General features: G+C 39.4%; 1 protein-coding gene across 2 annotated transcripts; it reads left to right on the top strand.

The window, feature by feature from the left end:
* Nucleotides 1-168: 168 nt before the first annotated feature.
* On the top strand, nt 169-26,312 carry LOC129588720 (protein lin-10-like). 2 transcript variants are annotated; one of them, XM_055483070.1, is made up of 10 exons: nt 169-186; nt 570-1,268; nt 4,264-4,580; nt 9,570-9,787; nt 10,508-10,784; nt 19,683-20,173; nt 20,996-21,108; nt 22,442-22,624; nt 23,833-24,045; nt 25,422-26,312. In XM_055483070.1, exons 2-10 carry the CDS (start codon nt 897-899, stop codon nt 25,752-25,754), a joined length of 2,517 nt encoding a protein of 838 aa, XP_055339045.1. In that variant the 5' UTR covers nt 169-186; nt 570-896; the 3' UTR covers nt 25,755-26,312. The 2 variants fall into 2 exon arrangements, with proteins under 2 accessions (XP_055339045.1, XP_055339046.1); XM_055483071.1 differs by lacking the exons at nt 169-186; nt 570-1,268 and adding an exon at nt 2,022-2,258.
* Nucleotides 26,313-26,635: the final 323 nt, after the last annotated feature.

The raw sequence follows: 26,635 nt of genomic DNA, 5'->3' as shown, positions 1-26,635 counted from the left end.
CCAAGACAGAGACGCGCGGCTGCGTAATCTTGGCGTATCCTTGGGATACAAATACTTGCTTCTCGATCACTTTCCATTATTCCCATCGATCCAGCGTCTTCCCCGGCCGTAGCCGAGACAGAGCGATGCGGGGGGAATGTGCCGGCAAAGGAGCGCGCAAAGAGGATGGAAGATTTATAACGTTAAGTAAGCTGAATAATGTGCCACTCGGTTAAAGTTCACTTTACTGCACTCTGCGCCGACTGGCCGAACAGGATTCTGTCAGTGTTGCGCCGAATAAGTTACTGTACTTTTTCTAGCACCTGTCTTCGCTGGGCATTTGTCTTAATTTCAACACAGTTTATTATTTTTAAGACATAGAATAATCGCGAATATTGTTTTTATTCATTATTGGCGGGAATTAATGAATTAAATTGACTCGGGTCAGGGACTCAGGGGTGTGGTAAAACGTGTTTTTGGGAAGCAGCGCATGAGTTGAATTTCTCTGTAGCGTCGTGTGTCAATAGCGAGCGCCTGCACTTGCGGTTTGGCTTGGCTGGATAAAGAAGCCAATTATTCGGAATTTGCAGATGCTTTAAACAGTAACCAACACTCTCATCGCTCTGGAATGATTCATCCCGCTTGCCGCCGCCACAGCAGCATATCCATAAGGATCATCATGAGCATTTTACGTGTCTCTTTCCTCTCATCATCACCGCCGCCGCTGCTCTGATCGGCATTGCGCTGAAAAATGTGGAGTGGCGCAGCAGCGTGTCAACGGCGCTTCAACGGGCGAAATTGCTAGTCGTGTTCAGCTGGAAATTGCAAATTAATTACAGGAGATCCGCAGTCCTCTCCGCTGCCTGTGCAAAATATCCCCGATATTCCTGGATTGTTGCAGTGTGTAGGGAAAAATCATGGAGCGCAGCCGGACGACCAAATCGCGTTTCCCGAATTTGCCATCGTTTTTGCAGTCGTCGCAGAAGAAAAATCAGAATAAAATCAGCGCGCCTGGTTTAGCTAAACGTCAGACGACGGACTGGTCGCGGAAGGGTGGGGAGTATGCGCGTCTGCCGAAATTATCCCCGACGGGGGATACGAACGGGAGGATTTCGCAGTTGTCCGTCGGGAGCAGTTGCTCGTCGGGCGACAAGGAGAAAGTGGTGTTTGACGATGTGGAAAATATCCAGGCCAGTAATGGGTTTCATAGTGATGACGATATGGAGGATGGACGCGAGATGGGCAACGGAACGGGAAGGAAAAATGCTGCGAAAAGTCCCGATGTCGTGGTAAGTGCAGGCGTCTGGATTCTCTGGAAGAGGCATCCAGAAAAGGAAAATAAACCAAAATAAAGCATTTTTGAATTATTAAAGAAGCGCAAGGGATGAATAACCGGTACAGTGGCAGCTAGTTTCTCATTAGTCGTACAGGGATTTTCGATTTGAATCCAGTTATATTTATGAATGTTTTTATTGGCTTGAAATGTTTGTTTTTGTCATAAATATTTTGATCTGCAACTTTTTTTTAAAATTTGGAATTGTATGGATTTTGTCGATCTGATCATTGGAAAGAGCAAGCGCGATTAATTGATCTGTTTGTACGCGTTAACTGACGGAAACGCTGGTGAATAGGCAATTATGAATGGCAGATTGCACGTGAATGGCAGCGGCTAATTAGTCTGTAGCGGCCTGTACGGTTTATTGGCTGTTACACAGGGATTGATTGGCCCACGCAGCGTTTATCCGTTCGATTATTCCCCTTCGCACGTGAGAGCATTTTTCCCAGTCTTTTCAAACAGGATTTTTTATTGGAAACTGAAGCAAATAATTACCGAGAATGCGGCAGACAGTGCGCGAATAATTTCCGCTGATTTTACATTTTCTGTATGGACTGGCAAACGTTGTCGCTGACGGTTATCCAAACACGTGGAAAATATGTTCGTGCGTTTTCATTGCGGCAGTGATATTACTTCCGTTGAATTTTTGAGTCAGCATTTAATTTAGGGCCTTTTGTTTTTCTTGTTTCGTGAGTCATGATGCCTATAAATCATTCTAATGTCAAAGAGAACATCCTTCGGCAAATCGGTCCGGCCTGGTTTAATTGAAAGATTCCTTAACGTGATTGGAAAGTGAAACCCGTCTTTTGCTTAGAGCGAGATAGAAGTATCGCATTTTATCCAGTAAAGACGTCGTCAAGGCTTTTTGCATTTTTATTGGCAAGTGTGTTGGTAGATTTTTATCGTCTCCGCTATGTTGTTTACGATACGCACGGATGACTCCGTAAGTGCTCATTTTCAAAAGTAAAATAGCGAGAGTTTTTAAATCTGAATAATTTTTAATTTAAAAATTGGCCGGAAATTTTCGAACTAATTTTGTTAATAAGTTATAAGTAGCATGATAATTCTATTAAGACGTTTAAATTGTTTTGGTATTGCCACATGGGTTTAAAAAATAAAATTATCATTTTCGCTACCCTTTGTAAAATATGTCTTTTATTTTAGGTAGTCGCATTTTTGATTTTTTCTTCTTTAATTTTTATTGATTTACTGGTTTAATCCATGATTAATTTGCTGGCTTATGGTTTTATTACTTTATTAGATGATATTTTACGAATGAATGCCTGTTTTTGTTTCGCATCTGGTCTATGGTTCTCAGTTTAGAAAAAAAGTATTTATTTTATTTAAACTCATAGTCGTAATTTGTTGTAAATCGCATCCGCTAGGTCGATGTACATTCGCGTACTCACTGCACTACGCTACCATACAAGCTTGACTCGACACTTGGTATTAATTACCGGTTAGGCCGCAGTATTAATTATCGCTTCGTTGTGGATGCTGTTGTACTTAACAGTCGTAAATCAGATTTTCCCATTTATTTATTATAACAATTTCCAGGCTTCTTTTTCAGTGAAGTGTGTTATTGGTTTTAAATTTTTTTATTTAATTGAGAAACTTTATTACTTTATATTCAATTCGGAACCATTTTTCCGAATAATTTTCTCATTAAATACGGTGCCTTGCATCAACAAAAAAAGTAGTTTGTTTTACTAAATTAAGAGGGAACTTTTTCCTCTAATATTTAAATACAGCTGCTTGTGCCGGATTTTCCAGCTGTCGTCTGCCGGCACGCACAGCAAAGTGCGTGATTAGGAAAATGTACCCAGTAGTTGAGCGAGAGCGTTTTTTTTCCAACTGGCTTCCTCTTGCGTTAGGCTAATCCGTTAATGGTCGGATGACTTAATGATCCGGTTTGGTTTATTTGTTTTTGTCATGCCCAGTGAGAAGCGAATGCATTTCTCATTTCTGCCCCATGGCATTCTCTTCCGCCAGTTGGCCGCCCGTGCATAAGTGCGCCGATAAGGTGACCCGGCCCCGGCCGTTCCCGTCGCTTTTCCTCGTCCCCGTGTTGACTCGGGTTTTTATCAGCTGGCGTGTCAATAGATGATAAAAAATGTCAACAATCGCCAGCAACGACGTCATGTGAGCGCGGTTCGATCAACCCGGGCTGCTGTCGCAACGTTAACGCATTGTGACCGTTGCGCTAATCGAATTTTGGGGGGAATGGTTGTGCAACGAATCCGCGGGTTGGGAGAGTAGGGAGAGGGAATTTGCATATGTATCGCGATGGGAAATTGAAATAATTTAAAGGAAATACTTTTGTTATCCACCGACTTTTGCGAGACACACGCTCGTAATTTTATGAGTGAATTCTTAGACGACAGAAGAAAAATGTGAACTGAGCGGAAATAATTTTCAAAATTTAATTTTGTTCAAGAATTTTAGAGTACAAATTTTTTTCCCGTATAGTATTTGGAAATTGAATGGTTGGTTTTATTTTAATTACTCTTTGAATATCTGCATGAAATTATGTAAATTAAAATTAACCACTCGGATGAATGTGGGCTTATGTGGCCATAAAATCAGATTATTGTTTATTGTTCAATGGCAAATAAATAGCGCTTAATCCGTTAAGGCAGTGGGATGATTATCGAAAAAAATTGAATAGCCACTAATCCGGTAATAAAAAGGGATTATTAATAAAGAGAAATTAGAAAGCCAATGAATCTGGATTAGTGTTATCATGTTATGTAAAATCAAAAACGACTAATCCGTTAATAAATGCAATTTATTGGTTAAAACACGAATGGAATAGTATTTGTAAGAATTAGAATTGCGAATAATCCGTTAACAAAATTCGATTATCGCTCATTTAAAAATGTTAATGTTGCTGTTAATACTGTGACGGTGTGAATAATAAATGTGGGATTTATTGTCGGACATTGCAGAGCACGGATTCCTCGCGGGTGGCCCAGCGTCTGGCCACGGTGTCGTCGCCGGTAGCCGAGCGGAAAACCGGCCGGCGTTCCTCCGCATCGGCCTCCACGGCAGCGTCCGCCGTCGTCGTTCCCTGTGACAGTTTAATCAGCTTTAAAAGCGATGATGCGCCGGAAGAAGCGTCCGTGGCGGTGAGCGGCAACGCCAGCGCGGAGGATGCGGTGTGGAGTGGCCGCGACGAGCCGCTGATGGATGGGCCTAATGGCGCATCACCGCATGCTAATCACATTAACGGCCTCCATCTCGCTAATGATGCCCGGATTAATAGGTACGTGTGCGCGGGGTGCTCTCGGCGCGGAGGCGGCTGGGAGCGGGGACAAGTGGTGTGTTTTGTTGGCGGACAACAGCTGTGTAGCGTTAAAGGGGAAATTTAATGGCTTTTTTCTGTGTAGGGATTTTTATTAGTAATTTAATGGTAGATTGCGGACTGAAAATGCACAGTTAAATGCTCAATGACGGAACGAATTTTATTACAATTATTAGATGTAAATTTGCAGCGGAATAACGGTTACATAATTATTACTTTGGTTAGATCTTCAAAATTTTCTATGGTACTTTGTATAAGTAATTTTGAAATTAGTTTAAAACTATTTGATTAATTTCAGAAAGAATTTCAGTGATACTGTGTGCAGATTTATGGTGCAGTAACGATCATTTAATTTTACTGGTCGAGTTCTAGTCTTTGGAACTTGGCATGTCAGTGCGGTTTTAGCTGGAGTAAGAATTTTGAAATTTTTGTTTAAATAAATTCTATAAGAGTGGATTGCAGAAGAACATGCGTTGATAAATGAGCAGTAAAAAAAGAATTGTATTGAAAGCCCTTGCAGATTTGTGATGATATTACTAGTTAGTGTGTTGAACTGAATCTACTCGTAGAAATTGAAATCGTCAAAAATTTTTTTACACTACAGTAATTCTGAAATTCTGTATTCTATAGTATGAAGCCTAGTTGTTTAGTTAACAGCTGAATTTTATTTTGGGAAACCACTACCCTGTGCCGTTGCACTACGGTTGCTGGCTGTTGGTTAAGCATCGAACCGGCACTCGGCGGGGCAATTAGCATATCAAATCCAACAGATGAGAGTGTATTTATTTTTTGGACAAACCCCCCGATTAACGGTGGATGGGGGCCGAGTGCGTGCATACAGGCAGCGGCCAGTGCGGCGTGTTGGCCTACTTGATGCGCTTGAACGGGCGCACAAAGCCAGGTCCTTCGCGGTGAATGAGTGGATGAACATACATATTTCAGATTATCAACACTCTCTCTCCTCTGCCGCCGCTGTAGCAGCTACTTCCACCCCAGTGGAAATGATCAAGGCAAATAAATCGATGTTGCTGCGCTCACTGAATACTGGCGAATCGATTGCGCAGATAACTGTTGCGGAGTTTATCGGCGTCTGCTTTAAGAAGATAATTTGTACTCGTATTTGAATTGTTTATGCGCAAAAAAATCCGATTTTCCATTTGGAAAAAAATCGAATGCAGAATTTCTGAAAAGTGAAATTGAACGGATGTAATTTTAATTAATAAGAAGATATTTATTTTTTGTGAGACCCATAAGAAATTACCAGAACAAAGTGCCGATTTTCATTAAAAAATCAATTATTTAGTTTCTTTTTAAGCAGCGGCGTTGAAGAATGTAAGCTTACCGAACTTTTAATTAAATAGACTGGAATTTACGCTACTGCTTCACTAGTGCGTGTTCCAAGCTTTACTGAATATCTAGTTTTCGTAGTACAAGGGCACATGCGATGCTGAACTGAACAATCTTGTAAATATTTTCGTAAACAATTTGAATATAATCGAAAGGGCGAAAGAAATTGATAGCGAGTTTTTATTTTATTTTTTTATTAAAAGTTTTTTTAACGACGAAAGCCTAAAAGAAGTCGGTGGTGAATGTTTCTAGTTTTTTCGAGAAACTTTACTGCTATCATCATTTTTTTACAAAACACCGACTAAGTCAGACACGAGGAAAACCTCAAATGTTTCCTTGAAATTACCGGCTCTGAAGCGGTCTTTTTAGAAATGTGATGTGGTTGCTCAAACTGTCGAGTCTTTCTGGGTTGTTCTCAAATCGCATGACCACCGTTTAATTTTTTTTATCGGTATCCAGAATATAAGAAAATTTGTAAGATCGTTATTCGAAAGATCACTCTTTTCAAGTTTAGTTTCCTTTCTCGAGCTTGCTTCGGCTGGTGGCGATCGGTCACGCAGCAGTGGGCTTTCATTTGTGAAATGTACGAACTTTAAAATGGGAAACGGGAAAAAGTTTATAAATGGTTTCTTTTTTTAAATTGCGATACTTCTGATAACTTGCAGTCTTGCACGCATTACGAAGGACTACTTTTGGAGCATGTGGCATTGCACTACGTTTGTGGGTTCTTTAAGCAGGCATTGAATGATGATTTGAATCAGCACTTATTTTATGGTTTTTGCTTGCCGCTTTCCTTTTTCTCGAATTTCCATGAAACAAGGTTCAGAAAAAGTTAACAACCATAACGATAGACTTGCAAAATAAATTGTAAAATACCGTGTTGTCCTGCAAATAATGTGATGGAAAAATGAATACTTTGAAATTTTATACCGGGAATATAAAGACATCTTGGCACTTGCAATCGCCAAGATTTTAAGTAACGAAAATACGGTAGCGTTTTTTTTGCATAAAATATTTATTGTGGGTATATACTAGTGTACAGTATTTTTGGAAACATATGTTTCATGGTTGACGATATGTGAAAGATTTTTTTCCGTCGCATAATGACGTCTTGTTGTCGCGCTTTTTGGTGCAGAATTTTTCGGCTGGCGGCGATCGGTCACGCAGCGGTGGGCCGCTCTCTCATATAAAAATGTTCAAACAGTAAAATTTAAACGGAAATTGTCGGGCCTGGAATATGTCTCGGGAATGGGGAGCAACAGATTTTGTCGTGAGCGGCTTAAAGGGTCTCCTGGCGCGCGCAACGCATGTCGCTCGGCTGGCCAGCGACAAGGAGAACGCTGCCGGGATCGGGCAGTCAGCGGTGGGCGCCCATGCCATTAGGGCCCGGTATTATTCGCCGCTGACGTGCATCTATCGATGTACAGCAGCCCCATTCGTCTTACAACGCAATCAACCCATCAGTATCAATTTTCATGAGCGTTTTCCAGGGCATTTAGCGCTGTCGTTCCGCCTATGTAACGGCATGTCATTTATATTGTGTGCTGCGTTCAGCGACGAAAAAACGACGGCGCCCCGTCGTGTTGGACGAATGACCGGGGAAGAATCCGGCGAAATGAGCCATTTTAATGTCGCTCATTATTAGGGGAATAAAATCCTGGAGGCTGCAATTCGACTGTGATATAGCGAAAATGTTGATTGGGAATTTTGCTGGCCACTGCGCAATATGTGAATTGGCCAATATTATAATATAGCTATTTTTAAAAATTTATTTTAAATATTATTAAATATTATTTTACAATTATTAATTTTAAAATAAATATTTTTAAAAAATGATAAGTTTTACTGCCCATTTTATGTTGTTGTACAGGAATGGATTGTTCGCAGAACTTGAACAGCGTCAAAAGAACGCTGCATATAACCAGTGCCATTGTACTACACTAGGTAGCTGTTCGCCATGTATTGAACAGGCAGTCGCTAGGGTGATAATCGTGCCAGTTCAGTAAAACGATGTAAAAAATGGATTTAAGGGTGTTCGGTGCGGTGATTTTTTCCGGTCTTTCGTCGTTTAGCTTCAAAAATTGAAAGCTGATGGTGTTACTTCGAAACATTATTGGAGAAATAGCAGTTAGAAAAGATTTTGAAAAACGAAATTTAAAAACAATTAATACGTTAAATTATACGTTTTAGTGAAGTCACAGGCGTTGTTATTGGATAAATCAAGAGACTGAAAATTGACTTAATAAATACAGATAAATAAAGAAAAAATAGTTTAAAAGAATCAGAAATTCCGTGTGGATTTCAGAAACCTTTTAAATGAAAATTAGTGTTATCGATCGAAAACGTATTTCTCGATTAATTACTGTGACTGATTTTAATTCGAAGTCGTAGCAAAATGAAACGTTCATGATTTTTTTCTAAGGTGACCGGGTTGTTTTCTGTTAAGTGTTATGTTTTCGGGAAGTAGTAGCAGGTTTTATGTGCGATGTTAATGGTTGTCGGCCGGAAGGCAGTGCCTGACGTCACGTGAACCCGGCGTAATCGGATGAGGGAGATTAAAAATTCCATTTAGCCGTTAAGCATTTCTTTATCAGCTGTTGGGCTTTGTTGCACTGCGCGCAGACTGTATATCGATTTCCGCTGCGAACAGTCCGGCAACAAAACTTCCGCCTGGATTGCATTACAAAATTCCATTTCCGTCGTGCTCAGTCATATTTACTCAATGCGCCGCTTTGTTGCGGCGAGGAAAACATAGGAAGACAGCAGCGCCAACGCAATCATGATATAGTAACCGGTTGCTTTTGCATGAGAAAATGTAGTAGAATTCTCCGGAAGTGAAACAGATCGCGCGGCGCATACCCGGTGGAAAAGCGTTGTGTGTTCGCAGAATAAAAATGGAATATTTCCGGTGTTTCTCTGTGCCGTGTTTATGTTTTTGCTAGGCGTTTAGCGCCCAGAGATGAAGAATCGAAAAACCGAAATCGAGCAGTGTAATTATCGAGAAATCAATTGCAGAAATAGTAAAACTGAGTTATAGAAATTAAATTCCAAAAGTTTAATTCGAAATAATGGATACAAGAATAGATCGACAGAGTCATTGCGTAGTATAAATTTAGAATTTTGTAATTTGCTTGGCCATTTTGTTAATCTTGCGTTTTCGTTTACATGTATTTCAGATTATCAGATGTCAAGCAAAATGTTGAAGAAAGTGACAATATAAATAAGTAATTAAAGCAAATAAATAAAATGAAAATAATTGCCCCACAAAATTATGCAAAAGGCCCTCTCAAAAACAGTACAAGTATGAATTAGCTGAATAGCGGGACGATGCAAAAGATCGATGCAAATAATTTGGATAAATAATTGTAATTAGATTAACAGTGATTTATTCCATATACGACGAATTTTTTCCTCTATTCCCTCGTACCTATCGAGCATATCTTGTTTTTTTCCCGTAACAGTTTACACTGCTTCGGTAGTAAGTTGTGATAATTCAGATGCCCACAGTTCAAAAATTTCCGGGAGGGAGTTTTAATTTTCAAAAAAAGCCTCCTAAATGCCAGAACCGAGTTTTTTATGATCTAACCTTGGATTGTGTTGCAGTCGGGCTCCGCGCACCAGTCTGGAGACGATCCGGCAGCAGATTCGACAGATTGAATCGGAGATTGTCTCGCACCGGGGCTACGGCGCCTCGACGCCCGGCGACAAGGAGCACCTCTTTGGCGTCCCGGCCCGGCCCCTGCAGTCCTCCTGCTCCAGCCAGAGCATTCCGGCCACGTTCCATTCCCAGCGCCACCACGATCCCGACGGCCGTTTTGGTGGTAACCGCTTGTTACTAATTTTCTGCTGTTTTTCGTAGGGTTTTCTGATTTACTTTTCGGCATTCAGCAGATTCATAGGAGTCGAATTTTCCCATAATAAAATTATTGCTGTTAGTTTAACATAAATTGCTTGTTATAACAGTTATAAAAATTTAAAAATAATTGTATTAGTTATAAATTACTTGTCAAAAATAACTCTTCGTTATTCGGCATTAGCCAGTTTAAATAAAAACAAATTGGCGAATAGTGATTAAAATTTTAGTTAAAATAATAATTGTCCGTGAAAAAAATTGTAATTAAAACCAATGAAAGTTGTTAAGAAACGTTAACTGTGTAGTTAAAATAAGTTTAATTGATAAATAGCAAATTATTATTACAGGTCTGCTGTTAGTTCCGCTCTGGCATGTTTAGTTTTGTGCATAACGAGATCCAGTACGAGTTCCGTGTTATTAGAGTGACATTGTAGTGTATGGGCGATATACACGTCCCCTCGATGCAAGCGACAATCCCTCGCGTAGTTGCACTGATGAAATTTACTAAGTACAGAATAATAATTTAATTCGATATGTTTGTTTTTTCAAATTTGGCTAGCAGGATAAATTGAAGGTTATTGGTTATCGGTGATCGGTGATCGCCGGTGTAACCAACAATCCAACAGACTGAACAATTATTTTTCATAAGAAGGGGTTTCGCGTGGTGAAGCACCGGTCCGTGTTGCAGGCCGCGGGAACGGGGTGTACGCGGCGGACGGCCGGTGGAGTGTGGGCGGCCCGATGCAGCGGGCGTACTCGGTGGACGTGGCGGTGGCGGCGGTGCTGAGCGACATCCAGAGCGCCGTGCGCCGCAACAGTATGGTGCGGTTGAAGGGCTCCACCTACAGTCTCAACGAGCAGCGACCCCCCTCGGTGCTGGGACGGGGCATCCAGGAGGAGGAGGACGTGGTCGTCAGCGGGCCGGAGGACCCGGAGGTCAATGGGGATCCCGTCTGGGTTAAAAGGTCAGTGGTGGCGAATGATGTGGAGGGTTTTCTGTTGGCGTTGAACCAGAATGGGCCGGAATATTATTTTCAGTTTTGAAATTTTATGAATTAAATTGAAATAGATTTAACGCCGCCTTGCACGGTATCTGGGGTTTTCGGAATCGGTTTGTGGACTGTGTTGCGCTGCTTTTTCGGCTGAAAAATTGTACATAATCAAAAGTATTTTAATTGTTAATGATTTAAATTACCCTGCTTGTTTTGTAAATAACGTTTATTTTTTTATAGAGTTTCTTATGAAAACTTCCACATTTATTATTTAGGTTATCTCGGTTTTACTGAGATAATTGAGCGGAAAAAGTGACTGCATCTGCTAGTTTACTCATTAATAATTCTGATTACTTATTGGTCTGATTATTCATTACTAATATCGTTATTTTTTAAAAGATTTTTGTAAGTGAAGTTTCATACCTGGATTATAATTTTTTGGATTTTATCCAGATAGCAAACGTAGAAAGAATTTGTTTATTAATAAATTTAATCGAATTTATGAAACTCCGAAATCGAAATGTGGAAGACTACTAGTAAATAATTTTTTGGCTTCAGTTGAACTTAAATAATTTAAGTTTAATTTTTTGGCGAATAAATAGTTCTGAAAAACGTCGACGATTAACGTCTCGATCGTAACAGGAACGTCGTAAAAGATACAGGAATGCATGGGATCCGTCATGTGATGATCTCCGAAAAACGCTGTGTAACGTTTTAATAAAAGTGTTTTGAAAAGCCTGAAAGGGGCCTAATTGTGGCTTAATGCGTCTGTTTTCATTATGCGGCGGAGAAAAGGGGAAAAGGATCGTGAAATGCGAGACCGGCGCCAGCCGGTATTGGGTGGCGCGGGGATAATTGCGGCGCAGGGTCCCCGTTTGCAGCAGCTGTTGTGCTGTTATAGCAAAACACTAATCGGCTGGCATAGGCACTCGCTAATGCCATCAGCCCGCGGAATATCCGCGGCTGACTGCACACTCACACAGTGCGTCCCCACACGGCCCTAATCCGTTAATGGACCTAATGATACCTTCTCCCCGGATGCGGCCAATGGTGGCTGTCTGACGTTCGCCGGAGAGAAGTGCTTGTGTTTGGCGTTTTGAGCGTTTTTCGGTGCGACGGTTGTGGCGGATGTCCTGCTGCATTTGCGTGATTGCCCTGTGACGTGGATGCGGGAAAGTGGCAGGGTTGAAATAATCATGCTGCGTCAGTTTGGGGAAATTAATTTAAAAGACAATATGGGGCCGGTGCGTTGATATTTGTCGGCGGGTGGTGCGTTTTGCGTGGAAATAATTTATAAGTAAAGAAAAAATTATTTAAATAAAGAATAGGGAACTCATTGTTATTGCGTATATTTTATTATATAAAAATTCGGTTAGTTATTTTTATTATTATTTTTTCATTGTGTAATCTGTTATATGCCACGCGCACACGAAAAGTCCTCGAGGGCTTCCGAGCCGTTGTTCTACGTTTGTTAATTAATGAGTGTGTGTTTCTACTGGTTATGTCTGTGTCTTATGATACCGCTACGGAAACTCTGTTCGTTGCCATGGGGGTTTTTTGCCCATTTATCCTCTTGTATTCAGCAAAACATCGGCGTTTCCTGTACGGGAAGTTAAAGTTGTTAAACTTCACTCTTTGATAAAATTTATGTTAATTTTTGAAAATTCTTTAAGCGTTGAAGATGTGTATTTCAGTGCAGTATTCTCTCGAGTTCGGTTAGTGAGTGAGCAGATTTGATCGATACAGTGTGCAAAACGTTGTTTGAAAATCTTAGTTTTCCTTGTCTTAGTGTTAGTTTTTTTTTAAGAATTTAAGTTTTGTCATCTTTTTCAACTTGTTGGTGTTTCACTTAATTGGTTGGTTATAGTGAAACGATTTTACAGCCCTTTAACAATAATCTTTTTTGTCTTGGTTTATAAAACTTAATCTCATTATTTTGTTATTTCAGTTTATTAATAATTTTATTTCCATGTTTCTTATTTTATTTATTTCATTTTTGTTGACTTGTTACGAGTATTAAGAGGGAAAAATCTGTTTAGCCGTTTATAAAAATAATTTCATTTTGTTACTGTATTTCAGTTTTTCGCTATTTATTTTTTGTTTCTTATTTATTTGAAAGAAATAAAAAAGCCGAAAAAAAAGCATACGAGTATTATGGAAACGAAACTCTGTTTAGCCGTATGATAATAATTTTTCTTAATTTCTGCTAATTGAATTTTATTTTGCTGCTTAGGTATTTTAAATTTTTTTCTTTTTCACAATTATTATCCGGTTTGATCCACACAGCGCAGCGATTACTGCGTAATAATGTTTCCAACATGGCGATTAAATCATCATCGAACGCAAACAGCCACGAGCACGATCCGCCGCCACCGCACAGTGTTGTGCCCGGTAAAACGGCCGGAAGCAGCGGGGAAAGATGAACCGGTACATGCCGGTCGAACCTGATCTGTTCCCTGTGCATCCAGCACTGTTCATCCCGCAACCCGGCCTCTCCGGTGTCCCGTGGGCATAGCAGACATATTAACCGTGGCGTAGCACATAGCCGGCACTTGAAATGGCCGCCCCGGGGATTTCGGGCTGATTAAAAATAACCTGGATTGTCTTGCCTGTACACTGCACTCTCCTCTTCTCCCTTCCTCTCTCTTCCCGGTGTTTGCGCGCAGTGCTTCTCGGCACTCTCCCACTCATGCGTGTGTGCTGCTTGCCACTCGATACTTGTTCCTTCCAGCGCAACACTGTTTCCATCGCAATTGCGACCAGTGTTTTTGCAAATTGGAATTTATTGTTGATTTATTGGGGATTTTTTTCCCGGGTTATTTTTGTTTAATTTAAATTAATTGGGATGGAGGTGTTGGAAGAGGGCGGGCGCCCGGCGGAAACAGATGTGAAGATTCTCAGGTAATGTGGTCGGGGGTAATGTGTCTCCGTGGAGAGATAAATGAGAGGTTTGGTGAGGATTTCCGCGGCGTGTGTGCGGGCGGATTTGCTGCGGAGATAAATGCGGATGATGGGCGATTTGCGGCGCCCTGTGGGTGTGGTGGGAGAACATGTTGTACCTGTACATGCGCGATTAGTGTTTGAAAATGCGCCCTCCGAGAGGGATCGCGGATCATCCGTCAATCTGTCGCGTTGTCTCAATTTTCCTGGCTGTTTACGTGAATTTTTCCAATGATTTTTTCGACGTAATTACTGCTTCCATAGATATAAAATAATATAATTATGTATTGCTTTTATAAATGATTTTCTCAGGTTTTTAACAGTGATGGGCAATTTATTTTATTGGACGTATTATTTCAATGTAAAAAGGAAAAAAGCAGTTTCTTGTTTTAATTTTAATTCCGGAAAAAACATAATGTTATAATAATATTATAATAATGCTAGTATGATAATGTTATAAAATTTATTTTGAGAAATATCTATAATGTTTTTTCGCATGTGTCATTTGGGTACTTTAATTGCGTGATTTGTCTAATGGAAATTCGTAGTGAAGTGGTCACTGAAGGCGTAAATGAATGACGAATATGATCCGACATTTACAACCTTCTGATGTTTTGTAAATATTTAATATTTTTTTTGAATTTTGTGTACTTTTTGCTACTGTTCTGACACAGAAATTTTTTGGTTTTATTTCATTGCCAGATATGTACATTCACAGCTTTGATTGCACGATAATGATGTAATTTTTGGGAAAAAGATCGTTGTTTGTTTTTACTTCTGTGCTGCACTTTGGTTGCCTTATTCTCCTGGCACTTAAGCAATATGAAAAGGGAGTTGCAGACAATCGATGTCTTTTGTGGAGAGTGGGATGGTGCGGACTGGAGAGTATCCGTTGATGCTCACGTGCGCTGAATGCCGAATGTGACTGGCGGTTATGGAGGATAAATATGACAAACGTTTCCGGTTAATCGTGTTTGACAGCCCATCGCAGCATACAAATTCAATTATTTCGATTAAATTACCCGCACTTCGATATTATTTTTTGCGATGAAAATAAGTGCCACAGACTTGCTTGCGCCTTTTTATTTTTTGGTAAATTGAGTTTTTTTTAATAAACTTTCTGGAGATAAAGTTTGTAGAATTATCTAAACGAAACGCGGCATTTTTTCCGTTTTTTTATATTTGTATTTTCTAAAATTCGCTGGTACGTATACGGTATACTTATTTCCAATATTTATTGAAATTTTTGACATGATTATATGTAGTTTGTATTGAAATTCCTGATTTGGCGGAATTTGTTCTTTGGATCGCCGATAAATTTTTGCAGACTGTTTTAGGGTTTTTTGAACAAAATTGGCAACGAGTGACGGAAGTTTTTAAAAAGCCAAATTCTGTCCTGTTTATTTTCGAGATTTTGTGACATAATTGTGTATAATATAACAATATTTTTTGAAAAACTCCCGATTTGTGCAGAATTTCTCCCAAGCTTGCAGCTGAATTTTTGCAGGCTGTCTTTATGAATTTTCTTAAATTGACGACATGACGCGATGAAAAGGCATTAACACGATCTCGTCGTATATTGATTGCATCGGCGGGGTGGTGGAAGATTGATGAAGTAATAAAAGACGCGAATTCCGGCAAATTGATAGGGACAGTTATGACCTGACATTGTGTGCTGTTGCTGCCTGATCGGGTAATGCAGCGGGCGGGCGGGGTCAGGGGTGCGTCGTTGGCGGGGATAATTAGACGATGTGGAGGGCCATCTCGGCGACCCTGGATCGCCGCACTTCAGCCGGCGTTGAAAGGCCTTTCTTCTGGCCTTTTCAACGGCTGCTGGAGGGTCCTTGGGCGCGCGCAGGAATTGGCAATTTCGATGCAGTTGGATGGGTTTAATTGGCACTGTGTGTTTTCCCACGGTTGAACAGTGTGAGAAAATCGGGCTGTGCGTTGTCGTGACGGGGGTGAACTGGGTAATCTGATAAAGTTGGTGGATTGCGGGATTGAAATTTGCTTGTTTTGTCGGAAATTTTTGGAGAGGTTTTTTTATTCTGTTTGCATCGATTGGAAAACTGATTTTGGCGAGTTTATTTTCTCTGCAAGATTTTCCTGAGCAAATTTGCCGGTTACTGAGCAGCTGATACGTGAATCTTTCGTCCTTATTTTTTTACTTGTGCATCAAACTTTTATTTTTGAAATTTTGCTTTTGAAAAATTATTTCAATGGTTTTAAAATTTGCAAAGATATTATCGCGAGAACACTCCGCGTTTTCCCGAAAATTTGTTGCTATTTGCTTCGTTTGTCCTTTATAAATTTATTTCAAAGGATTTGCAGTGTTAATCCAATTATTTAGATATTGTTTTGTGTTTTTGTGTTGTATTTTCCCGAAATGTCGCCTTAGTTTTCTTGGTTTCTTCTTTCTTAAAATTTTGTAAGGGATTTTTAGAATGTGATGAATTATAAAGATATTGTTTTTTAACGTTATACGTTTCCTATATTTCGGTTTTATTTTCTCGTTTTTTGTAAAATCCTGTTTTCAAAAATTGCAATACATTTTTTAAAATGCTACAAATTCAGAACTTATTGTATAAAAATAACTAGAATTTTTCAGACATTGTTACAGTTTATAAGTTCTAAGTATTTGTTATCTGTGATAATTAATTTTGATAACTGGCGAAATTAATAAAATTTATTATACCCGGAAATATTTTTCGGTCGTGTGCATGCAGGGTGAGAAATTGCTGAAAGTTCCTTTGATTAATTCGCTGCTGTACATATTCCGCAAAGTGGATAGTTTGTCGCTTGCATCGGTTGTGAAGTAAATGGGCAGACAAATGGAAAATGTCGCCGTGGGAATATTCAACTGCGCTAATGCGCCGGCGTGTACATTTTATCGGCTGGCGACGTTGTAGGAATATAAAAAATCAATAGTAAATGGATGTGTGTTCCCGGGATAAGTGGTGAGAGCGCGCGAGAGCGGGATTAGCGAATATATATATGGCCATATGTCAGGGCCACATGCTCCGTGTGTGTTGTTTTGGCCCCAAAACACCCTCGCACAAATATCACTCTCTTTTATCAATCGATGCGCATTTTACCCAAATGGCCAGTGCGGGCTTTTTACGCGGTCCGTGTAATTAGTCCGGCATCCGGTTGAGCGCTTGCCAGCTCTCTCCTGCTGTGTTTGCGCACGCATTAACGCGTTCCAGGATTTGTGAGTGAGGATGATGGAGACGGTGGATGATTGTGACTGGTAAATTGACAGTCCTGATTTTTGCACACTGTGGTGTTTGTGTGGGCCTTTTGTTCCTTCCGGTGTTTGTTGGGATTCCGCGTGTTGTGTGTAGGAGTGTGGCCGGGACTGATTGCGTTTCCGGTGGAGAGTGGGTGGTTGTTTTTCGGCGGTTGCCATTAAAAGAATATTTTTTAATAATTTTTTTGGCCGGTTTTGTATTATTTAAAAAATATGGATAATCGTAATAATATTTTATTTACCGGTTTGGTATTGTATAAAAAATATTGATGATCGTAATAATAATTTGATGAAGAAAATGTGGTCTTAAATTTTCAATAGTGTATTTTTATTGTTTCATGGCGGTGGGATCACTGGGATGACAGTTTTTTCATTGTGGGTTTTTGACGATTTGTTTGTTTGTGCAGTGATTGTTACGAAGTGTCGTAGTGGAGTGGCCGTGTCTCGTAACCATCATCGTTGTCGATTCTTTATTCATGACATAAATGCATAAATTCGAAAAATATCGCGTTGATTGAACGTTCATTCATTAGTACGAAATATGAAGTATTCTTTCGCTTTTTGCCCGTTTCATCAATAAACTGCGAATAGGAATTTGCAGTTGAATAATTTTGACTTTCCTGGGAAAAACTGTTGACAACTGGATGTTGCTAGTGCCGATATAGAATGATTTGATTACAAAATTATTTTGGAATAAACTCTTCATCGTTATCGGTGTGTGCATTAGGTCTGCTTGTTTTTCATTCAAAAAAAAATTCCGCCTTGCTAAAAGCTTTCGTATGAAATCATAGCACAAATTGTAATTATGGTGTGACGGACTTCAACCAACTGCATACGGTGTTTAGTACAGGTGTGTCGTAGTGCGATGGCATATGAGCGGTCGTCTAAATCAGATGTTAATGTTTGCTTAGTGAGTATGAAATGATTGTGCTTTGTTAATCGAAATTTACCTTTCCTTTTTACTTTGGTTAGCATCGGTCGAAGAATGACGGTGCAGTAATTCACAGTAAACAGAGTGAAGAGTTGTTGTCTTTAAAAATCGCAATTGGGAAATATCTTTTCGATGATAACTATCTGGGATAATTTTAATGAATGTACTATTTTAATATTTTGTTCTGCATCAGTTTGAGCGTCTCCGGAATTTTCATTTCCGATTTAGAGAAATAATAGAAGCGAAATAATTTCGACGTTTCGTGTAAAACTGGAGAAAAATTGAGTTTTGCGTTCTCTGATAAGTATGGGATAATTGTAATTTTGTAATGAATTAACTATTTCATTTAAATACTGTTTCTGTGCATGTTTGAATTTTCCGAGGTTATTTCTTGTTATATGTATTTAAATTTTTCCTTACAATTTATCGACGTGCCTGCCTGCCTGGACGATTCGTACGTACATACTCGTATTTGTCTTTAAGTCGATATTTTACTGCGCTTTTTGTTCGGGGGCAGTTCCTGATTTCATTAACGCGCGCCCTGATGGTGTTGGTTTTGTGTTCTCGAGTATCATTCGCTTGAAAGAAAGAAACGTTTTATACGCGGAGAGAAAATGCAATAAAAGAAGAAAAGACAGGACCGGAGAAAAGTGCTACTTTCTCCGGTGAAAGAGAGAGCAAGAGAGTATTTTGGATATATATTATTTGCATAATCGATCTGCGTATCGACTGCATCAGAACGCCGGGAAAATATTCTGTATTTAAGCGTGGCCATTGCGTCAATTGAGTAATGCGGACGGCCGTCGATCAAGTGATCTGGCTGATTGAATTTGCACGTCCTGGCTGCTGCAAGACGGGCTGTTGCAACGTCTTGTATAATCGCCAGACACACCAGTCACTTTTTGACAGACTGCTCCCTTTCCCGGGCGTTTTCTTGGCTTTTTAGTGTTTTCTGGCGGATGATGACCGTGATGGGTGTTGCTGGCGGGCGGGTTGTGGCGTGACGGGGATTGGTTCTCACGCTCTGTGATTGTGGGATTTTTTGGGGATTAAATTGTAGTGAAGCCATTTGTTCACCTTCTGCCGATCTAAATCAGCAGTTTATTTTTCTGACTGTTTTTAAAAACATTTGAAGGTATTTTTCGCGCTGTTTGTATACCAGCGGAAAATTTGCAGCGTGTTATTAATTTTCGGTTTTTCTCTTTTCTAAACATTAACAGGAAAGGAGTTTGATAAAATATTAATTCGTTTTTAAATCGTTAGTTTGATAAAACCGCTTTTAATTTTGGCATTCTTTTTTCTTTGTGTATTGTGCGCAAGTTTTCCACATGTAGATTGCCATAATTTGGAGTTAACTTTAGCGATTGTTGCCGTTTTTTTTGTAATAATGATTTAAATAAGTTATCGCCGTTTCTTTATAGAAGTTCGTTAATTTAACAAACTTTCGTTCGATCTTTTCGGCAACGATTTGTTGATTTTTTATGAACTTTGGTTAATTTTCAGTCACATTTTAATTCTTGGCGATTTTTTGATTTTGTGCGCCCATTTTTTACACAGTTCTCTCGCGCGTTTGTTTCTTATACTGGCAATTATTGTAATAAATTAATGTTGTTAATTATTAGCTTTTATATGATTAGAAATTTGCGATTGAAATGAACAGTCATATATGTGGGAATAATTTCCTTTTTTGTTGCATTTTCTGCGGGATTTATTTGAAGAACTTCTGAATAATTTTATTATTTTCATTCAGGGATTCCTCAGCGCAGACCGACACCCCCCACCACAACCACCACCACCCCACCATGCCCTCCTCCCCGCCGCTCCCCTCGACGGACCGCACCCCCCTCGAACCGGCCCTGGAGATGGAGGAAGAGGGCGACGAAGAGTCCATGTACCTCTTAAACAGCGACCCCGACCTGGACAAGACCCCGCCCTCCCGTCTCCTGGCCCCCCGACGCCCCTCAGCCCCCCTGGCCGCCCACGAGCTGATCGAGGGGGTCCTCTTCCGCTGCGCGTATCTAGGCAGTACCCACCTCTTCTCCGACACCCGCCCCACCAAGGCGTCGCGATTAACGCAGGCGCAGGAAGCGGTGACGCGGATCAAGGCCCCTGAGGGCGAGTCGCAGCCCATGACGGAGGTGGAGCTGTTTATCTCCATTGAGAAGATCATGGTGCTCAATGTGGATGTCCGGGATGTGCTGATGGATCATCCGCTGCGGACCATCAGCTACATTGCCGACAGTGAGTGATTAGGCGGGTTATTTTCCTGCGGAAATTGGTTCGCTGTATTTCTCAGTGTTTTTAAAAATTGAATAATATATTTTAGGAATTGTTTTCGGTATTTCTTTTAAAAATGCGCAGCAGAATTTTGCTTAATCGGATTTTAACATTTTATATCTTTGCTAGTTTCAATTTCAGGTTTTTCTTTTAATTTTAAGACAGCATATATTTTGTCAAATTGTTTTGGATTTCAAGAGTTTATATTTTTTATTATGTTTTTCGTTAGTCGATTTTAAGGCTTTTTGTCGTGCATTTTTTGAAAATATATGGCAGGATGTTTTTGCTCAATTTATTATCTACGTTGCGCTGATAGACGTTGCGCTCAATTTATTATTGCGCTGATAGACGATCTTCAATAAAAAAAAATATGAAATGTCTACGTGATATTGCCATTTATTCTGCTCGACTCGAATTCCAGTTCCAGTTCGACTCGCTGCTATGGATTTTTGATGTGTACTGCCCTTGTTCTACGCTATAATCGATATATCATTGTGGCTAGTTATAACCGTCAAATTTGAAAAAAAATCATTTTAATTTGTGATGGTTCGTTATTGTTGAAAAATACTTTTAAATTTTAATGATTCATTGCCAATTACTATGCCACGGGATTGCTAAAAATAAACAACAGTTTTAACGAAATCATGCAACGTATAATTGAAAAAAGCGATAATAAATTAATTAAATAACAGGTGAGCGACATAACTGTGACAAAACAGTCTAAATAGTTGAATATGGAGAGCGGTAGTGACTGGGTGATTTGATTGGTGTTTTTCATGATATTAGTTGGGGATCTGGTGGTGCTGATGGTGAAGCGCGGCCTGGAGGATCTGCACTGTGATGCGGTGATTCGCTCCACCCAGCCCAAGATGCTCTGCCATGTCTTTCAGTCCGACGAGGTACTTTGCAATTGTACGATAAACCGCTTTTTTTAATTAATTTACTAACAAACCTTAACTTTAATTATTCTCAAGTATTCACACCAAAATTATTCTGTGCCGGTTTCTTTGTCAGTAATCAATTTTAGAAATATTAGTAATTTGTTTGTGTAATGTATCGTCTTTGTGTGTGTGCAGCGGTGACATATGCAATATCACAATAAATTTATATAATGGAAAAAAATTAATTAAAATGTGTATGTACTTGTATTTGCGCAGATTTATTGTCACACTACAATTATTACAGAAAATAGTATTAAACCAGTCTGTCTTTAAAAACAGGGTGGTTTAAAATAGTATTAAACCATTCTGTCTTTAAACCAGGGTGGTCCAGCCAAGTGTGGGCAGTTGCATAAAATAAATGTAAATTTATTTCTGAAACTAGTTTTGATATTTATTTTGAACTTTACTTATGTAATTTTTTACTGCGGATTTAGCGAAAATGAAACCCGGATCTTTCAACGTGTCAGTAAGGGACTGGGTGGAGCTTAATGATGGAGGGTAGCGGGCAGTTTGAGAAGGCTAATACCTGCCTTTCTAAAAACTTCAGGAAGTGATATTTTTGTATGGGCTTTTTTAAAAAGTTTTGAGTGACCCAAAAGGTGTTCTCTATGGGTAAGCAAAAGAATCTTGTCCTATCCATGCTCGTCGTAAAATGAAAAAAAGATCTATCGCCCATAGACTTGTATGTTAAAGACAACCATCCGCAGAAAGTGGATGCCTAGAGCACTGTTAGCTTCGGTCAAGATATCTATATCTGAGAGGAAGCTAGGAAGGCACTATCAAAAAATTACGTTATCGCTTGTCAGTTATCAGACGACTGAAATTTTCTAAAAATTATTGACTGAACACGATTATTACGTGGTAAGCAGCGCGTTTTTTTCGGGAAAATCAAAAGTAATACTTTGATTCCCGTTGGCTGCTCTTCAGCTTTTTGCAATAAAACTCTATTAAGCAAGTTGCTCTATACCAAGAGCTACCATGGAAAAAAAAAACATAAAAATTTTAGAGCTCAATGGTAGCGGTTGAGTAAATTTTCTCACTGCCCACACTTGGCTGGACCACCCTGTACTTACTGTATATCGGTGTAATTGTTGTGGTAAATTTAATTAATTGTATTAAGACAGTATGTAGCCATCAGAAAAACTACAAGTTGTAAGCGCGGGCAGTGGGCACACTACCCGTACTTTACATTCAAAATTAATAATAATTACTAAAATAGTGATGTGATTAAAAATTTAATTGTGAAATAATGTAAAAATAATACAGTATCAATCAGCGATGATGTGTGCAGGCGTCGGTGATTGCTCAGACGATCGGGAACGCCTTCCAGGTGGCCTACATGGAGTACCTGAAGGCCAACGGCATCCAGGATGAGCGCTATCTCCGCCACCTGGACTACTTGGAGGTGCTCAACAGCCAGGAGATGTCCACGCACGAACTGGAGCTCTTCGCCTCCAAGGACAAACAGAACAACGTACGTCGCCCAATTTTCCTAAAATTTCTGTACGAATTCCATTTACTGCCTGTAAAAAATTGGCAAGGGTTTTTGTACATACCGAAAGTTTGCTTTTGAAAAATGCAGACCAATAGTACGCTTCTGTAGTTGACAGTGTTATGGTGGATCGTGTAGTGCAGTGACATCTATTTATTTCGCTAGACACCGTCATATCGATGTCATGATGGCGTATCTGAGTAAATAAATATTTGCCATTTGTGGTACAAATTAATATTGATATGCATTATGTTTTTCAGTAATTCGAAATTAAAAGAATACCGTGGGTTTTGTGAATTTTTTATGACGGGAAAACAAAGGGAAAACCACTTGGAAGAAAATTTGAATTTAAAACAACGAATGCTTCGAAAGTTCCTCTAAATGTTTTGTTTTATAAATGGCAGCTGCCTCCGGTGCGCGGAAAGTTTTTCGTATTTTCAGCTTAAACTTCCTAGCAGGTCGGCCATAGAATGCAACTGCAACCACCGTTGGTTTTCGGTGAAAAAAATGTAACTTATAATTGTTCTGTATTTTTTCCAAAACTTGGAACACATAACATGTAGAAATGCCGAACAACATGTTGTGGATATCGTAGTGCGATGTCACGTAGCGCGATGTCACGCTTTTGCTGACAACTCGTTTAACTGACGTGTGCTTTATAATAAACTGTACAAACGAGCGTTTTCCGTGGATATGTAATAATACAATTATATACAAATTTTTTCCTAGAAGGAATAAATTGAAGAACTAATTATAAATTGTGATAATTATAAACTGTGATGGAATTACGTCATATTTTGTAAATCCAGTTACATTTTTTACCCTTTAGGAAAGGGTAATTTATGAAATTATATTATAATTTGTTTGCGAGTTGACCGAGAAATGGAGAAAACAGTGCTATTAAGCTTTCCTGGATGTCAGTGATCCTGAAAACATTTTTTCGTCGGAAAGCAAAATAAATCCCAGAAATCCCCATAAATTGTAATTAAATTAGGTGATAATTTCTCCATTGCACATTTAAAATCATTTTAATTTAAATCTCAGTTTATCAAAAACGGAAAATAAATAGAATAAGGTAAAACAACCGGAAAGGATCGTAAATGTTGTCCCGAAAAAAAGGTGAAAATAAATAATAATAAAATATAATAAAAATGCATAAATAGGAATAAAAAATGATGGATGGATTGTAGGTGGTGATTCCCAAGTCCAAGGGGGAGATCCTGGGCATGGTGATTGTGGAGTCGGGCTGGGGCAGTATGCTGCCCACGGTCATCATCGCCAACATGTGCCCCACGGGACCGGCGGCCCGCTGCGGGAAGCTCAGCATCGGCGACCAGCTCATCTCCATCGACGGCATCAGTCTGGTCGGCCTGCCGCTGGCCCACTGCCAGAACGCCATCAAGGTCAGTGCAAGAACACGGCGGACACTGGAACTGGCGTGTTGCGTGCGTTATGTTGCCAATAAAAATCCTGATAAAAATTAAAACAATATAAAAAATAACAATGATTGCTAAAAAAATATTTGCTAAAAAAAATAAAATAAATCCAAGACATAGAGGCGATTGTTCGTCATTAGATTAATATTGTGTAGCAAACAAGTGCGATTGTACATTTGTATTCCCAGCGTTATTTAGTGGTTTTGTTTTAAATGTTCGGTATTTTTCTTGTTTTTTTCTTTACTCTTATTCGTCGCAGAATAATTACAAAATTTGGCGATTTTTGTCACAGTTGTATAAAATTAGTTTTTTTTTGTACTGTACTGTACTGCAAAATTTGTCCAAAATTTTGCGAATGTTCTTTACTTGATACAAATTATTCCATTCATTATTCAGTTTTATCGAGTTTTGCAAATTTTTTCACGGATTGTTGTTAAATTGTTTTCCGTTTATAGAGAAATATCTATGGTTACATTTTCCTAATCACGCACTTTGCTGTGCGTGCCGGCAGACGACAGCTGGAAAATCCGGCACAGGCAGCTGTATTTAAATATTAGAGGAAAATGTTCCCTCTTAATTTAGTAAAACAAACTACTTTTTTGTTGATGCAAGGCACCGTATTTAATGAGAAAATTATTCGGGAAAAAACGGTTGCGAATTGAACATAAAGTAATAAAGTTTCTGCATTAAATAAAAAAATTTAAAAACCAAGAACATACTTCACTGAAGAAGAAGAAACGATGGCGCCTGGAAATTGTTGCAAAATAAATGGGAAAATCTGATTTATGTCTGTTACGTACAACAGCATCCACAACTAAGCGGTAATAAGACTGCGGCCTAACCGGTAATTAACATCAAGTGGCGAGTCTTGTATGGTAGCAGCGTAGTGCAGTGAGTAAGCGAATGTGTATGGCTTTAACCGTTTGGCGGATGCGATTTACAATGAATTACGACTATGATCTTAAATACAAACAAATACTTTTTTCTAAACTGAGAACCATAGACCAGATGCGTTTGGTAGAAGTTTATGGGATGATATCCTGTTTACCGTAGAATTTGTCAAGTATTTTCGATACTTCTACTTCTCTATATTTTGTTTGTTATATTAATTATTTACATTATATTATTATTTATATTATTTGTTTATTTATATTTATTTATATTATTTATTTTCATTTATTTATAATTAATTAATTATTTATATCAATCGTGCAAATTTATTATGGGCTTTATCGAGTTGTTTTCCAGTTGTTACAAAATGTGTACAAAATTTTGCGAATTTTCACGTGGATATTTTATTAAGTATGGCAGGTTTTTCCTGACACGGGTTTGGATGTTTGCAGAACGTGAAAAATCACACGGTGGTGAAGCTGACGGTAGTCGCCTGTCCGCCGGTGGTGGAAGTGAAGATCAAACGCCCGGACACCCGCTATCAGCTCGGTTTCAGCGTGCAGAACGGCATCATCTGCTCATTACTACGCGGCGGCATCGCCGAGCGCGGCGGCATCCGCGTCGGCCACCGCATCATCGAGATCAACAACCAGAGCGTCGTCGCCACCAACCACGACATGATCGTCAACATGCTCGCGCATTCCGTCGGCGAGATCCAACTCAAGACCATGCCCTCGTCCATCTTCCGCTTGTTAACGGGACAAGACATCCCGGTGTATATTTAACCGGAAAACGGGGATTTTTCCGTCGACCCCTAATTTTTGCGGAATTGTGCCAGCCAAATGAGATTTTTTTGCGAAATTTTTATTACTGAACCAATCAGCGAGTTTTGCTGAATTTTTCCCGTCAACCGGCGATTTTTGCGCGATTTTTTCAACCAGTTGAGGAATTTATTTGCCCACCCGATTGCCAATTTTTGCAACATTTTCCAACCAATCAGCAATTTTTTGCAGCAAAAAAACGGTGATTTTGCGGCATTTTTCCCGTCAAACGCCGATTTTTCCGGCTGCGAATTATTTTGCCAACATTTTCCGATTTTCTCCGATTGGAAATTTTTTTATCGATGCGTCTTCGACCGAAAATATTATTTCTGGAGCGTTTCCACAGTGCCGGAAGCGTAGAATCTCTTCCCGAAGTTTTCGGCGGGTTTTAAGGAATTTTAACTGTGTTTTAACGGGGTTTTGTCTTGGTGGTTTTCTTCTTCGATTTTCTCAATGAATTTTTGTCTCAAGAATGATCAAACTAGTCACGCGGGCAAGCGACAAGAGAGGTGTTTATTTCGGCGGGGTTTTGGCTTTCATTTTGTAAGGTTCCTTCTGATTTTTCGGTCATTGTTCTAACCGAAAAAAATGGTTCGGATTTTTAGCTGATTTTTATTATTCTCCGCTGAAGGCGTTCTGGTTTGTTAATTCGTATACAAAGTACGAGGTATCTGCATGATTAATATTGAAGCGCTGCATGCAGAGGACGCAGGAAAAAATAGATTCAAAATCTGAGGAAGAATTAAAACCGGATTTGTGGAAATGGAAATTCACTTGACTGCAGACAAATGTGGCATGAACAGAAAAAATAATTCTAAAAAATAATAGAAATAGCAAAATTAAAA

This window comes from Paramacrobiotus metropolitanus, unplaced genomic scaffold, assembly GCF_019649055.1.
Source record: "Paramacrobiotus metropolitanus isolate TYO unplaced genomic scaffold, Prichtersi_v1.0 Parri_scaffold0000031, whole genome shotgun sequence".
Taxonomy (NCBI): Eukaryota; Metazoa; Tardigrada; class Eutardigrada; order Parachela; family Macrobiotidae; genus Paramacrobiotus; species Paramacrobiotus metropolitanus.
The sequence above is the reverse complement of the archived record's forward strand: the minus strand, read 5'-3'. Positions and strand labels throughout refer to the sequence as shown.

Excerpts from the sequence above, each read along its gene's own strand:
- LOC129588720 (XM_055483070.1), top strand. The coding sequence starts at position 897 with ATGGAGCGCAGCCGGACGACCAAATCGCGTTTCCCGAATTTGCCATCG. Across the intron at positions 9,788-10,507 it reads TCCCGACGGCCGTTTTGGTG|GCCGCGGGAACGGGGTGTAC; the intron begins GTAACCGCTTGT and ends TCCGTGTTGCAG. Across the intron at positions 20,174-20,995 it reads CATCAGCTACATTGCCGACA|TTGGGGATCTGGTGGTGCTG; the intron begins GTGAGTGATTAG and ends TCATGATATTAG.